The 13,215-nt window shown below is 36.5% G+C and overlaps 1 protein-coding gene across 2 annotated transcripts in view; it reads left to right on the top strand.

Moving 5' to 3' along the window:
• The first annotated feature begins 557 nt into the window (after nt 1–557).
• Nucleotides 558–13,215, top strand: part of LOC306848995 (chemokine-like protein TAFA-5) — a 48,133-nt gene continuing 35,475 nt past the window's right edge. Inside the window, exon 1 of one of the 2 annotated variants that reach the window (XM_079383804.1) lies at nt 558–1,337. In XM_079383804.1, the coding sequence (XP_079239930.1) occupies nt 1,241–1,337 (97 nt within the window). In that variant the 5' untranslated portion in view covers nt 558–1,240. Of the gene's footprint in view, nt 1,338–12,641; nt 12,764–13,215 lie in introns of those variants that run through there. The other variant, XM_079383805.1, reaches the window with a different exon arrangement.

Genomic DNA, 13,215 nt, shown 5'->3' with positions numbered 1-13,215 from the left:
AGGGAATGACTCCGGAGAGCCGGTTCTTTTTATTGAATCAACGCATACATCGCGACCAATAGTGTTTTACTTTCTAAAACGCGTGTAGTGGCACTAGTACAGTTCGATTCCAGAGGGAATGACTCTAATAAGCCGGTTATTTTATCATGAATAAAACGCATACAGCGCGACCTGTAAACTATAGTTCGATTCCCGCAGGATTAACTCTGAGTCGGTTCTTTTCACTGAATCAAACACATACAGCGCGACTTAACTTATGAATAACGTATGAGCAGATTTAGAACAAAACGTTTTTGTTTTTTATTTGTGTTTGTTTTTTTTCCATATTAACCGCAAAACTTATGTATGCTATATAGGCTAGAATAATTCGGAACATGTAAAAACCCATACAAAATTCCACAAAGAAACCTAGTTTGAAAATGCATTTTAGGGCCACAAACTGACCAGTTGTATTGTATTGGTAATCATAATTTTTCCTTAAGTACTTAAAGAGTCGTTAAGGAACCGGAATAGTTCAATTCCTTACGATCTCCATCCCTTCTCCCCACAATTTGAGTGTGTGCGTGAGTTTGTGTGTGTGCGCGCGTGCTAGTGGAGGGGGAACTCGGCTCTGAATCCAGCACCGAATCACGGAGTATGTGCGCGAAACGCTTCACTGCTGTTCTCTGTAACTCCACAGGGCAGATTCTGAATGATTTGACGCGAACTGGTTTGGGAACGTCGGAGTGACATTGAAGACAGCGCATTTCTGAAGACCCAGAACCGAACCTGCGTCTCGAGCTCATCTACAGTCAGCATCCGCACATTCTGGACCTGTTACCACTGGACTGGTACCACTGACCATTTCACCCTGTGTGGATACTTCTCCAGACCGCAGAGGATTTGCGCAATTTCCAATGGACCAAATTATGACTCATTTTACTTTGCTTGGATGAGTTTTCCATCAATTTGCTTTGCTTTGCTTTTAATTAAAACACATAGTAGTCTGTATTGTTAAATATTAAATCGGGCAAGTACACGTTCAATAATGACTTTTTAATGCCCCTCCCTGCAAATTAAATATTTGAATGCGTTTTATGAGATGCGTAAAATGGAAACCACTTCGCGTAAATTCACGTCGGATTAACTCTCTCTTTGCATCCCGGCCGCATTCCCGTGAAAATCTATGGAAGTAGCCGAGTTTGCTTTGAACTTACTCTAGGCTGGGTGCCGGGAGTATTTTCTGCAGGACGTAGTGAGGATGCAGTCGGGGATGCGGGCGCTCTGTGCCGGCGGAGGCGCGTCTCTCTGCTGCCTGCTCATGCTGTGGATGATCTACACCCACATCTTGAAAGAAGGCAAGTGTTGAGCATCGCTATACATGACTTTCACTATGGTAACGGGGTCCAAAAAACCTCATATCTCTATGCATTGACTCGCCTGATTTTGTCCTTAAAGTTGTTTATAAATGCTGCTGTCAGATTACTCTGAGCCGAGTTTCTTCGCCTTAACACCCAGGGGAGAAACCACAGAGTGTAGGACTCAAAACAACTCCTCTGAGAGACCCCGGAGAGCTTGTGATATTATTATGGAAATCTATAGCATAATATGGAGGGCATGCTTCACAACCCAGAGGAAAATTGTATTGCTCAGGCGTTGCTCTTTCACAGCTCAGGAGATTTACTGGAGATGTAACTTTGTCTCCTAAAGGACAAATTGGAGTGCAAATTTGAAAAACCTCTGATTGAGGACTTGAGAAACCTGAGCACAATTTGTGTCATTGTTCAGATCTCTCTCAGCTGAGATCTAATTTGTGGTTTTCTTTTCTAAGCAAATGGCTTTTAGAGGTGCATTGTGTGTGTCAGACTAGTTGTAGTGTGAAGCTCATGGGTCTCTGAAGTTCGTTCGCTTCTTCTAATGCTGTGAATGATGTGTTCAGGGACCAGTGCTTTTATATGCATGCATTTACATCAATGCCTACTGAACATGCATTACACAGTGTGTTGTTGCATGTGTGTGTGAGTCTGTACGGTGTTTCTATGTGTGTTCTAGAGTTAATGAAGAGGATAGTCATGATTTGAGTCAGGGGTAAGAAATGTGACTCACATTTGATAAGCTAACTGCCCTAAAAAGGCACTGGAAGGCATGTCATACGTGGCACGGCGTTTGTGTGCTGATGTGGAAGTTTTGCAGATGTCTGTCAGTGGGGGGTGCGATGGGGTTTGAGTTAAGATGGGATATAATAAGAGATATTACAGACATTAACACTTCATCTCACGGTGGCATCTTAGCACGGTAATACTGCAGATTTATGGGCACCCTGCTGCACAAATCCTCACGTTTAACAGAGACGTTTAGCGCACTGAATGTTAGTAGGCGTGAACTGGTGTCTTGTTTTTGAGGGATCAAACATCCCTTCTAGATCCTCTCAGTTAACGGCTGAGCTTTATTTGGGCTTCATGGCCTCCGGCTCAAACTAAGGAGGGAAACTCCTTTACATGAAATAATTTTTTTATTCTGACCACCATAAAAAAAATACCTGAGGGCCTGGAATGTTTTCAAGATGTCCAGCTGCAGATTGAATGTCACTGAATGTATTGTATTTTGCAGGCAAGATGAGGGCATATTTCTGCCATGAAGTCATGTTGTTCATGTATAGATAGATAGATAGATAGATAGATAGATAGATAGATAGATAGATAGATAGATACAATTTCCTCAGTGTTATTGTTTAATATGAACATTTTGTCATTATGTAAATTACTTTCTTTTTTCTGTGGAAAAAAAACAATTGTTTATTTATCGATTTTTCTAAAAACACAACATAAAAAATATGCTGTTTTGGGCCCCATTAACTTTTATTGTAGACAACTGAACCATTTTTATAGATTATACTCGTCTGTGTTCTGCCAAAGTTTAAGAAAAAACAAATTAACAGTATTATTTTGTTTATTTGTTTGTTTATTTTTAAGCACAGTCTGGTAGTGTTGCTCTCTAGTGGCATTTTCATGTTCCATTTAGTTTATTTACACTTATGCACTTGACATGCTTCTATCCAAAGGGACTTGCATTTAATTATTTTATCACTTCATATTTTTATTTAATTTGAATGTATTTATTTATTTTATTTATTTATTTATATTTTTCACTTACCTTGCATTGAAGACTTTTTTAAATCAGTTCTTATATTTTATTATACATTTTTTTTGCTTATGTATTTATTTTTCCACTGAAGAAAGACATACAGGTTTGGAATGATTAAATAATGACTGAATTTTCAATTCTAGGTGACAAAAAATCCATTAAAGAAACATGATTTCGGTCTATAGCCAGATGAAGCGGCAACTTATGATTGCTGTGATGCTTCAGTGTGGTGGCCTTTCATTTCGATAATGATATCCGTGACCCTACTGAAGTTGTGGGTGAGATATTGATTGATCAATGTGTGTGACCATCGACCTTTGCCGCTGTTTGGCTCCGAGTCATTTACAGTTGAAAGCCAGTGGTTTTGACGAGGCCTTGACCCTTCAAGCACCATAGGCATGTGATGAAAAACCCTCATCGCTCTTGTCCTTTTAACAGCCTTTTTAAAAGATCCAGCGTACACATGCATATTATGATCCTGCTTTAATAAGATGCAAGCGATATGGAGATGTGTGTGTGTCTTTGTGCGCCAGTAGTACGTGTGTTATAGTTGTGATTTAATTATGCCATCCTCTCAGGCCAGGGCTGTCATCCAGAATCACGATGACATCACGATAATGCACAGAGCGTTTTCATCACCGATGCCCGGTGTAACGAGAGGGACAGTGACGAGATGAGAGATTTACAGGATTAAAATCAATTGTCAGGACTCAGGAGTCCAATTAAAAATTCTCTCTTCTTCCGTAGTGGAATACCCCGGAAAGCTCAGAGCAGAAGATTAGTCGTTTGTTAAATATCGTACAGAGATTTCAGTTTCATTGAGCACCTCCCGCACCACTGTGCGTTCAAACTAATGCCTGTGCAAATTTGATTCAGCTGCTTTGTGGTGTGAGATGCAAACAAGCTTCTCTGCATGTGCAAATCTGCAGGCTGTTAGGACACAAGCTCATGTCACTGACCGACGTCTCTCTTTATCCGTCAAGCGCTCCAAATGCTGCACCGCACATCAGAGATACTGCTCACTTTGGTTAAAGGAGATGTGTGACATTTTTCTGATGTTTAAGCACTTTCTTGTGTCTGGCTTAATTTGCAGAGACAACTGTAAGTTGATTTTCAAGTTCTAATAAACCTGGAGAGCTATCCAGAAGTCTCATCCATCTTAATGGCAGTTGTTCGGCTGGCGCATGTGGCCTGGATGCTGCTGCCTTTGCTTGAGTTCCCAAGATTTTCTGAGCCAATCACCTGAGCCATAAATGCCTCTGATCATTGCTTTATTAGACAGACAAGGAAAGCCTAAGTCTGTTTCAGGCTGTTTAGAGGCCTGTGAGAAAAAGTAGGTCACTGGTGAAACATCTACAATAATATTGTATTTTTAATTACATTTATTTTTATTTTTTCAATTTGTCTTTTTAATTTAGTTCACTCTGTCATTATTTGTTTTAATACTTTATAGTTTTAGTTTAGAGCATTCTAATTTTTATTTTATTATTTAGGCCTGTTATTGTATTATTATTTAATATTTTTAGGGCCAAAGTTTCACTAACTAATAAAAAAAAAAAAAAAAAAACTAATAATAAAAAATAGTTGTAAAGCATTTTTTAAGTACAATCTGGTGTTTTAACTGTATAGTGGCATTTTCATGTTACATTTACATTTATGTATTTGATATGTTAGATTTATATTTATTTTTATTTTTTGATAAATAATATAACTTAAAAGTATTTTAAACATGAAAATGCTTAAATGAGTTTATATGTAAATATATCTTAGTTTGGTCCCCCCAATATTTTTGTTTTTATTTTTATTTCAGTTAACTCAAATCTGCACTCTATAAAATGCTGGGTTAATTACAACTCAGTGCTGGGTAAAATATGGACGAACCCAGCGATTGAGTAGTTTTTACCCAGCGGTTGGGTTACGGCCCAGAAGGTTGGGTTAAACAGAAAACAACCCAGCATGTGTTCTGTCCAATATTTACCCAGCATTGGGTTGTATTTAACCCAGCATTTTCATTTTAGTTTTTGTTAATCATGATAACCCTGAAGGAGCATACTTTTTTGACCATTATTATTTTCCATTTAATTAAACTAATGGTACAGAAATGATTGTTTCACCTTATCAGTCATTATTAAATCAAAATATGAATTGTGTAGCTTTTAGTCAATGTTCTTCACTTTTAGAGTATCTACATGCTAATGTTTTCGTACACTTTTTGTAGATGTGTACATTCAAACATCAGTCTTTCTCTTCCATGAAAACGTGCCAAAATTCTTGATGACTCTTACAGAATCAGTGTTATTATTAGTATTACTGATATACTATTATAGCTTTTGTTAAAAGTTTGAATTTAGATAAATGTTTAAAAATAAAAATGTATATTCTTTATTTTAGTTTTAATTATTTTAGTACTTAAAGTTAAACTAAAATAAAACGAGAACTGATGCATTTGCAACTACTGGAAATAAAAAAAAGTTTAAGATTTTTATGTTTTATTTCAGGTAACAATTTGTTGATGGTTTTAGATTGTTAATTACAGTAAATAACCCTGTCCTACACTACACTGATTTTTGTCCAGTCAGATGCTCTCTAGAATAATAATGTCTCTCCATTTGCAATCGACCAGCAAGTATTGAATAATTGTTCATGGATATGACATAACTAAACATTATCGGCTATTTTGCCAATATTTTATTTTTTCAATAGGAAATGCATCAACACAGGACAGAAAAGTGAACTCGTCAGGCAATTTCATGAGGCCTTTTCTGGAAGTACTCTCAAGGAAAGGTAATTTATCTGTTGATTCTTGGCGGGTGAAATTTCTGACCACCTTTGACAACCACCAGCTATGATTTAAGATGGCATGATTTGTAGTAGATGTTGTTCTCTGACTGGTATCCAAAAACCCCACTACAGACGAGAATAATTCATATTAGTGGACACGTCTACGGCTGAGACAGATGGAGTGTGTTTGGCTTCGGAGATGGATATCCAGTGCAGGAGAGTGATGAAATAAAAGGGCTTCTGTGTGCTTTTTAAGACAGGCCCATTACCTGCAACACGTACTTTGGTCTGTCAGGCCCTTTTGGGGGGGTTTAGTAACAGAGAAATGTGTGGGTCGCTCCGAGTGGCTGTGAATCCTGCCCTGACAGCTCCCCCCACAAAGCGCCGCCATTCGTCATGGCAAAGACAGGAAATCAAAGTGCGCTTGGCTGTGGGTGTGCACTCTGGGCCACAGAACAGACAGATGGATGAGCTGTCACCAACATCAGCGCTGCCAGTTTATTTAACAATACATTTGGAAATGTCAGAGTTCCCTCTGTGGACTTTTCGCCCTGCCACCGCCGACACCTTTCGGCTTCCACCATTGAGCTCGGGTATCAGTGGGTGGGAAGAGATTATTCTAATTACAATGCAGCAGAAGTTCTCAGCACATCCTGTAGGAAAGAAAGACTCCAATAGTCTTGTTTTCTTGTTTCAACAAAGATCTCAACCACTGATCTATAATAGAGAACTGGATTGCTCATGACGTCATGAAAGTGAAGCCGCCACGCCGCCATGTTGGTATTCCCCACTGTTCCCATACATTCCATTGAACTAATAGGAAATCGTACAAATTTAATGAGAAAATATCACCTAACAAGTCAGCTTTTTTAAATCTGAAGTATCCCTGTACATTCTTACAGTGCAAACACCCTAGGCATGTAAACGGTTATTTTTTTAATGTTGGGAATTTCCCCTGCTTATTAAAAAGTTACGTTCATTACAGTAGCGAGCATCAGATGAACATGACACGACCTCAACATATATATAACAAATGACAAAGTGCTCATTCTGAAATCTGAAGATTTATGCTTTGTATATAACAGTTACACACATACCTTCATTCGCCTTGTAGTCATTCATTGTAATTTTGTTAGTGTTTTTATTCGTACAGTAGGCTGCAAATGTTTAAATTTCGTTAACAGCATTTTTTGAAGCAGGTAATAATTTAAACGATGGTTAAATTATTAATGTAGCATATAAATAACATTTTACATGAAAACGGTAATGCTAGTAAACATATTTGTGCCGTCTTGGAGAGTTGAAATAGATGCTGCTTAATCAGGACATATATACACATATATACACATCATAATTTATTCAGAGAAATAACTGACTACATACAGTACGGATTTATAGACATTGAAGACATTATAGACATTGCACTCAATGGTGCTCTCTGCCGGTAGGGAATAGTAAGATGGCGGCTCGAACACTTCCGGTGGCTTCACTGCCTGTCGGCAGTTTTAGAACGCAGTGAGCAATTCAGTCATTATATATAGATCAGTGATCTCAACAGTGTTGCAGAACAGTGTCTGTCTGTCTGTCTGTCTGTCTGTCTGTCTGTCTGTCTGTCTGTCTGTCTGTCTGTCTGTCTGTCTGTCTGTCTGTCTGTCTGTCTCTATCTATATCTGTCTGTCTGTCTGTCTCTATCTATATCTGTCTGTCTGTCTGTCTCTATCTATATCTGTCTGTCTGTCTGTCTGTCTCTATCTATATCTGTCTGTCTGTCTGTCTCTATCTATATCTGTCTGTCTGTCTGTCTCTATCTATATCTGTCTGTCTGTCTGTCTCTATCTATATCTGTCTGTCTGTCTGTCTCTATCTATATCTGTCTGTCTGTCTGTCTCTATCTATATCTGTCTGTCTGTCTCTATCTATATCTGTCTGTCTGTCTGTCTGTCTCTATCTATATCTGTCTGTCTGTCTGTCTGTCTCTGTCTGTCTGTCTGTCTTTTCAAATTTAAAGGCTTTTATAAACATTTTTCAAAGCTTAGTCCAGAGTTTATTTATAAATTTATCTTTAATTTTTAGTTCATAATTGCTGTGATATTTTCTTTCAATTTCATTTCACATTAATTCTACTTCCTTACATTCAAGTTTAAATTGCAGTCCTCTATCCTGTTTGCTTCCTCAATTCAAGTTCAGGGACTGAGTTGGAATTGAACAGACATTCTCATCGTCATATCTGAATGATGCACAACCCTTTAGAAGAAACATCTGAGACAAAGTTGATGCTTGATACCTTATAATAGATAATGGAGAACTCCATTAATTCTCTCGAGCTGTGAATGAGCAACCTCTGAGCAATACATTTGTCCTCTGGGATTACTTGGCTGAACCACAGTGTATGAATCGCTGGTTATTTTTGCACTCTCCCTAAATGCCATTGTCATAATGTTGTGTAGGTGGGCAGGACAGATATGTCATTTCCAGCAGCACAATTTGCAAAATGCAATTTCTTCCTCAACAAAGGCCAGTAGCTCCCAGCTTGCCAGATGTTAATGATGGCCCGTGTCATAAATTTAGTGGCGAGAAACCACTTGTGCCTTTGTAGGTAATGAAGCTGCGGAAGTGAACGGATGTTTATGCAAAACTCAAAAGCTTTCTAAGGCAAAATCAATTGTGTAGCATTGTGCCACCCATTTTTTAACATTTTTTGCTGCTGGGAGAATATAAATTTAATTCATGTCAAATGCCACCCTGCTCTAGTTCGTTGTGTTCCTGTTCTCTCTCTCTCTCTCTCTCTCTCTCTCTCAGCTGAGAGGAATTCTTGAGCGTCTAATATATGAAGATGAATGAGATGATGTTCTGCAGTATTTTAGCTTCACTGCTTTCTCTCTTGAGAATAGCTGTCTGTCTTTACCGTTGTCAGATGTTGTATGAAGTGTGTGCGACCTTTGTTCCCTGGCTTGTTGCTAACTTGTGTCAATTTTTGTAATAGCCGTCCTCATTCCACTTGAGGTAGATGCTAAATGACAGAGATGTTTAAACAGGTTCTTAGAGGGTTAGGGTGGGTTAATTAGCTCTTCAGTACACAATGCAGGAGGTTATGACCATTTCTATTGCTGAACATAACTGTTAACAGCAAAGACAAACTCTAAAGAGGGGCAGTTTTTCATCTGCAGCTCAAACTGCGCCTCTTTCCACTCGTACAGTAACAAAGGATTAGCTTGACTGTCTGTGGACTGAAGAGATGTATTTGAGTAAATTTCACGATACCTGTCAAGAACGTCGTATTCCACCACAAAGGAATAGAATAGTACATTTTACTTAAAGGAATACTCACATTTACTCTCTTTCATGTGTTGAGCATCAAAGAAGATGTTTAACACTGTGTGATCCACTGTCTTCCTTGTGATAAAAGTGGACTGGGATCAGGGTCTAAAAAGGATGGGGAAAAGCACCATAAAACATCATGAAAGTAGTCCAGATGACTTGTGCACTATATCCTGTGTCTTCTGATACAATGTAGTCTACTGTAAAATACAATAGCTTTGTGTGAGGAATGGACGGAAGTTTAAGATATTTTCTGAAAATCTTGCTTGTCATTACCAATTCATTTTCACTGTGTGGAAAAGAGCAGCTTGACATTCTGCTATAAACATCCCCTTTTGTTTTCCATGAGGGAAAAGTGGAAATACATGCATTAAATATATATATATTAATATATGCATTTTATTTTATTATTTTATTCTTATGATAATAGGACACATTCTATTTTGGTTTAGCATTTTATTGTATTTTTATTTATTTATTTTTAATCTTGTAATAATATAACCTTTTTTTAATTTATAATTTTATTGGAGTTGTTTTATTTATTTTCATTTATTTATTTTTTTGCCTTAAATTCTCACTGCTTCTTTTTACTTCCTATTACTCATAAATGTATTCACATTACTGTAACAGTAAATTAAATGAGGTATTATTTAAATGGCATTGGTTTTATACTTTATTGTAGTATTTGTTGTACTGCCTCTATACTGGTTTTAATATACAATATTGTATTACAGTATTTTTTTTTATTATTGTAACAGTGACAACCCGAAAAAAAAGACAATACTCAAAAGTAAAATGTTCTATCATTAGAGTAAAAAAAGAAATAATAATAATTATTATTATTATTGTTGTTGTTGTTGTTTAGCATTACAGTAATGAGAATTAGTAATAAAATTAGGTTAATCATCATTTAAATTTTGCAATGCAAAAAATCTCTTTGGTCTTAAAAACCGAATTAAATGTTATCTTAATACGAACTACTTTATACATTTTTATTTTTTTTTTGAATTTAGTATGAAATATAACCTGGACATGTTTTTAACTGGTTTCATGAGATTAATCCATTCACTCCCATCCCATGTTTTATTATTCACAAATTTTAGATCTCCCGCTGATTCAAGAGATTGAAACCCAGTGAGAGTCTGAAACGTGTTTTGTCTAACCCTTATCTGTTGTTGCAAACTCCAGTAAGAAACAGGTGTCATCTTCTTGTCAGCTGTCCTGTGGTGCAGCGTTTGGAGAGAAGGTGGTGTTTTGAACTGCACTAGCTTTAAACCTCATGTTCCCTTGCAGTTGTACCTACATCTTTCGGCTGAAAATGACACTGCTGACCTGAATCTAGTTCCTGTGAGAGAGAAAGTAGAGTCTGCAGAAGAGCAGCGCTGAGTTTGTTGAACCGGTCTCTGCTCCAGCAGGGTGTCTCTGTGCTGTTCTGTGCCCAGGTGCATGTAGATCCTTATCGTTTGATTCGGTCTGTCGTGTCTGGACTAAACAGGCAGAAAAACCTTCTGTCATATCAATTAACTTAACAACCGGTGATGGAATGGCTGTCAAGCTTTTGGCACATCAAAATCTCTTTCTCTCTCTCTTTCCATGCTGTTTTACGAGGCTTATCCACATCTGTCCCCATTCATCCTCTGTCTGTTAAACATGGACAGAACACGGGTATTTCATGCCATTGATGTGCCTGGCCAGCAGCACACAGCTGTTTGTGTGTGTGTGTGTGTGTGTGTGTGTGTGTGTGTGTGTGTGTGTGTGTGTGTGTGTGTGTGTGTGTGTGTGTGTGTGTGTGTGTGTGTGTGTGTGCGTGTCTGTGTCTGTGTCTGTGTGTGTCTGTATGTCTGTGTGTTTCTTTAATTACGGGCACTCTTATGTCCCAGGGGTTGATTTTTATTAAAACTAATTAAAATATATTGTTACTTTTTTTCTGTTTGTTATATGAAGGCTTTTGGAAAGTGTCTTTCACCATTTTATTTTGTAGAACTGTTTAAGTTTGTCTTAAACCAAGATTTTCAATCTTAAAACATAAACATATAAATATAAATTAGTGCTGTCAAACGATTAATCGCGATTAATCGCATCCAAAATAAAAGTTTTTGTTTACATAATGTGTTTACAATGTGTATATTTATTATGTATATATAAATACAAACACATGCATGTATATATTTAAGAAAAAAAAATTGTTTATATATTAAATATATTTAAAATATAATATAAAATATAAGAATATAAATGTGTATACATGTAAATATTTTCAAAAGATATGTTGTATGTGTGTGTATTTATATATACATAATAAATATACACAGTACACATATATATATTATGTAAACTAAAACTTTTATTTTGGATGTGATTAATCGCGATTAATTGTTTGACAGCACCAATATAAATACAAATGATTACATTTTTAAAATGATGATAGTCTAAACCTAATCTTAAACGATTTAAAAACAATTTACACACTAAACACACATTTTTCATTTATTTTTATTTAAATTTTTTATATCTGTTCACACTGTTTTATATCTGTTATATCTGTTGGAAAGTGTTTAACAGCCCTTCACCATTTATATTTATTTATTTGTCAAAAGGTTTTTATGTATTATTGTTTGTCCTAGAAAAATATTAAATATTATTTTATTTTACTTTATTTATTTATTTATTTTTATTTGTCCCAGACCAAGATTTCCAATCTTAAAGCATATATAAATATAAATGATTGCCATTTTAAAACGATGATAATCTAAACAAAGAGTCAAATAATTATAAAGGGTATTTTATTTTGTTTTGTTTTTTTATTTTTTGCATTTAGTGATCACATTTTGCACTAATTTGTCATTACTTCCCTTATACTTGTGTCATATCTTGATTTCCATTTTTACACAAATTATGATTGACATCCATCCATGGCAACTCTTCATTTCAAAGTCAATGTACTTGGTTACCAAGGCGACAACAGCATCAGTGAAGAGCATGATTGAAATGAAATATGATGCATATGTGAAGAATATATATATATATATATATATATATATATATATATATATATACATACATACACATATATGCATACATACATACATACATACATATATATATATTAACACTTAATTTCCATTTAAGCTCTAATTTTGTCAAGTTATGCAACAAAATGTTCAGTATGCTGTTAGCAGACAAATCAAATTAACTCATGCAAGTGTGTAAAGTGTGAATTTATTTTCTAAAAGAAACAAAAGTGCTGTAGTTGAAGAAACATCTCGGAATGAAATGAAACAGAATAAAAGAGGGGCAAAGAGAGAACCATCAGAGGACTGAAGGAGGGGTTAATTCTCTTATCTAAATTCTGAGCTGTGGAGGATTAATGTGGGCCGTTATGGAAAGAGGTTGTGGCTCTATTTTGGAGGAGGCTGATCAGAGCGAGAGAGGGAGCGAGACAGAGAGAGGTGACCTTCAGCGTTCTCCATAGTCTTTACAATAATGATGTCTGCTGGGATTTCTCATCTCCACTCAACAAGATGCCCCCATCGCCATCAAGGTTAAAACAATTTCAATAGACTTTGCATCTGACACATGCGGCCTGAAATTGCGTGCAAGTTTTGCTCTTGGTGTGTAATGTTTCGTATTGTGTTGTTGCGAGAGGAAACTTACTTGCATGTGTCAAGTGAGATTTTGAAGTGAGAATGGGATGGACGTTAGTTCATTAATGCAGACACTAATTAGGAGTCCTACAAATATAGATAGATTTACCAGGGTTTTTAAAAAAATCAATCTTTTTTACTGTGGAGATTAGGCTGACTGTCTGTCCACTGCACATCGTATTCAATTCCTCTGATTTCTTCCGGAAAGGCATGTGTCTTCTCGGGTTCGCTGACTTTAACCTGTTGTTTTGAAATAGTAATTGTCCAGGCCGATGGACTGTGAAAGCCTTTGGTCGTCCTGTTGGGAGTCTGAGCTTTGCGTTCGACACGTCCGTCTTAATCTGCTCAG

Source organism: Barbus barbus (assembly GCF_936440315.1).
Source record: "Barbus barbus genome assembly, chromosome: 29".
Lineage (NCBI taxonomy): Eukaryota > Metazoa > Chordata > Actinopteri > Cypriniformes > Cyprinidae > Barbus > Barbus barbus.
This window is presented reverse-complemented; position numbering and strand designations above follow the sequence as displayed.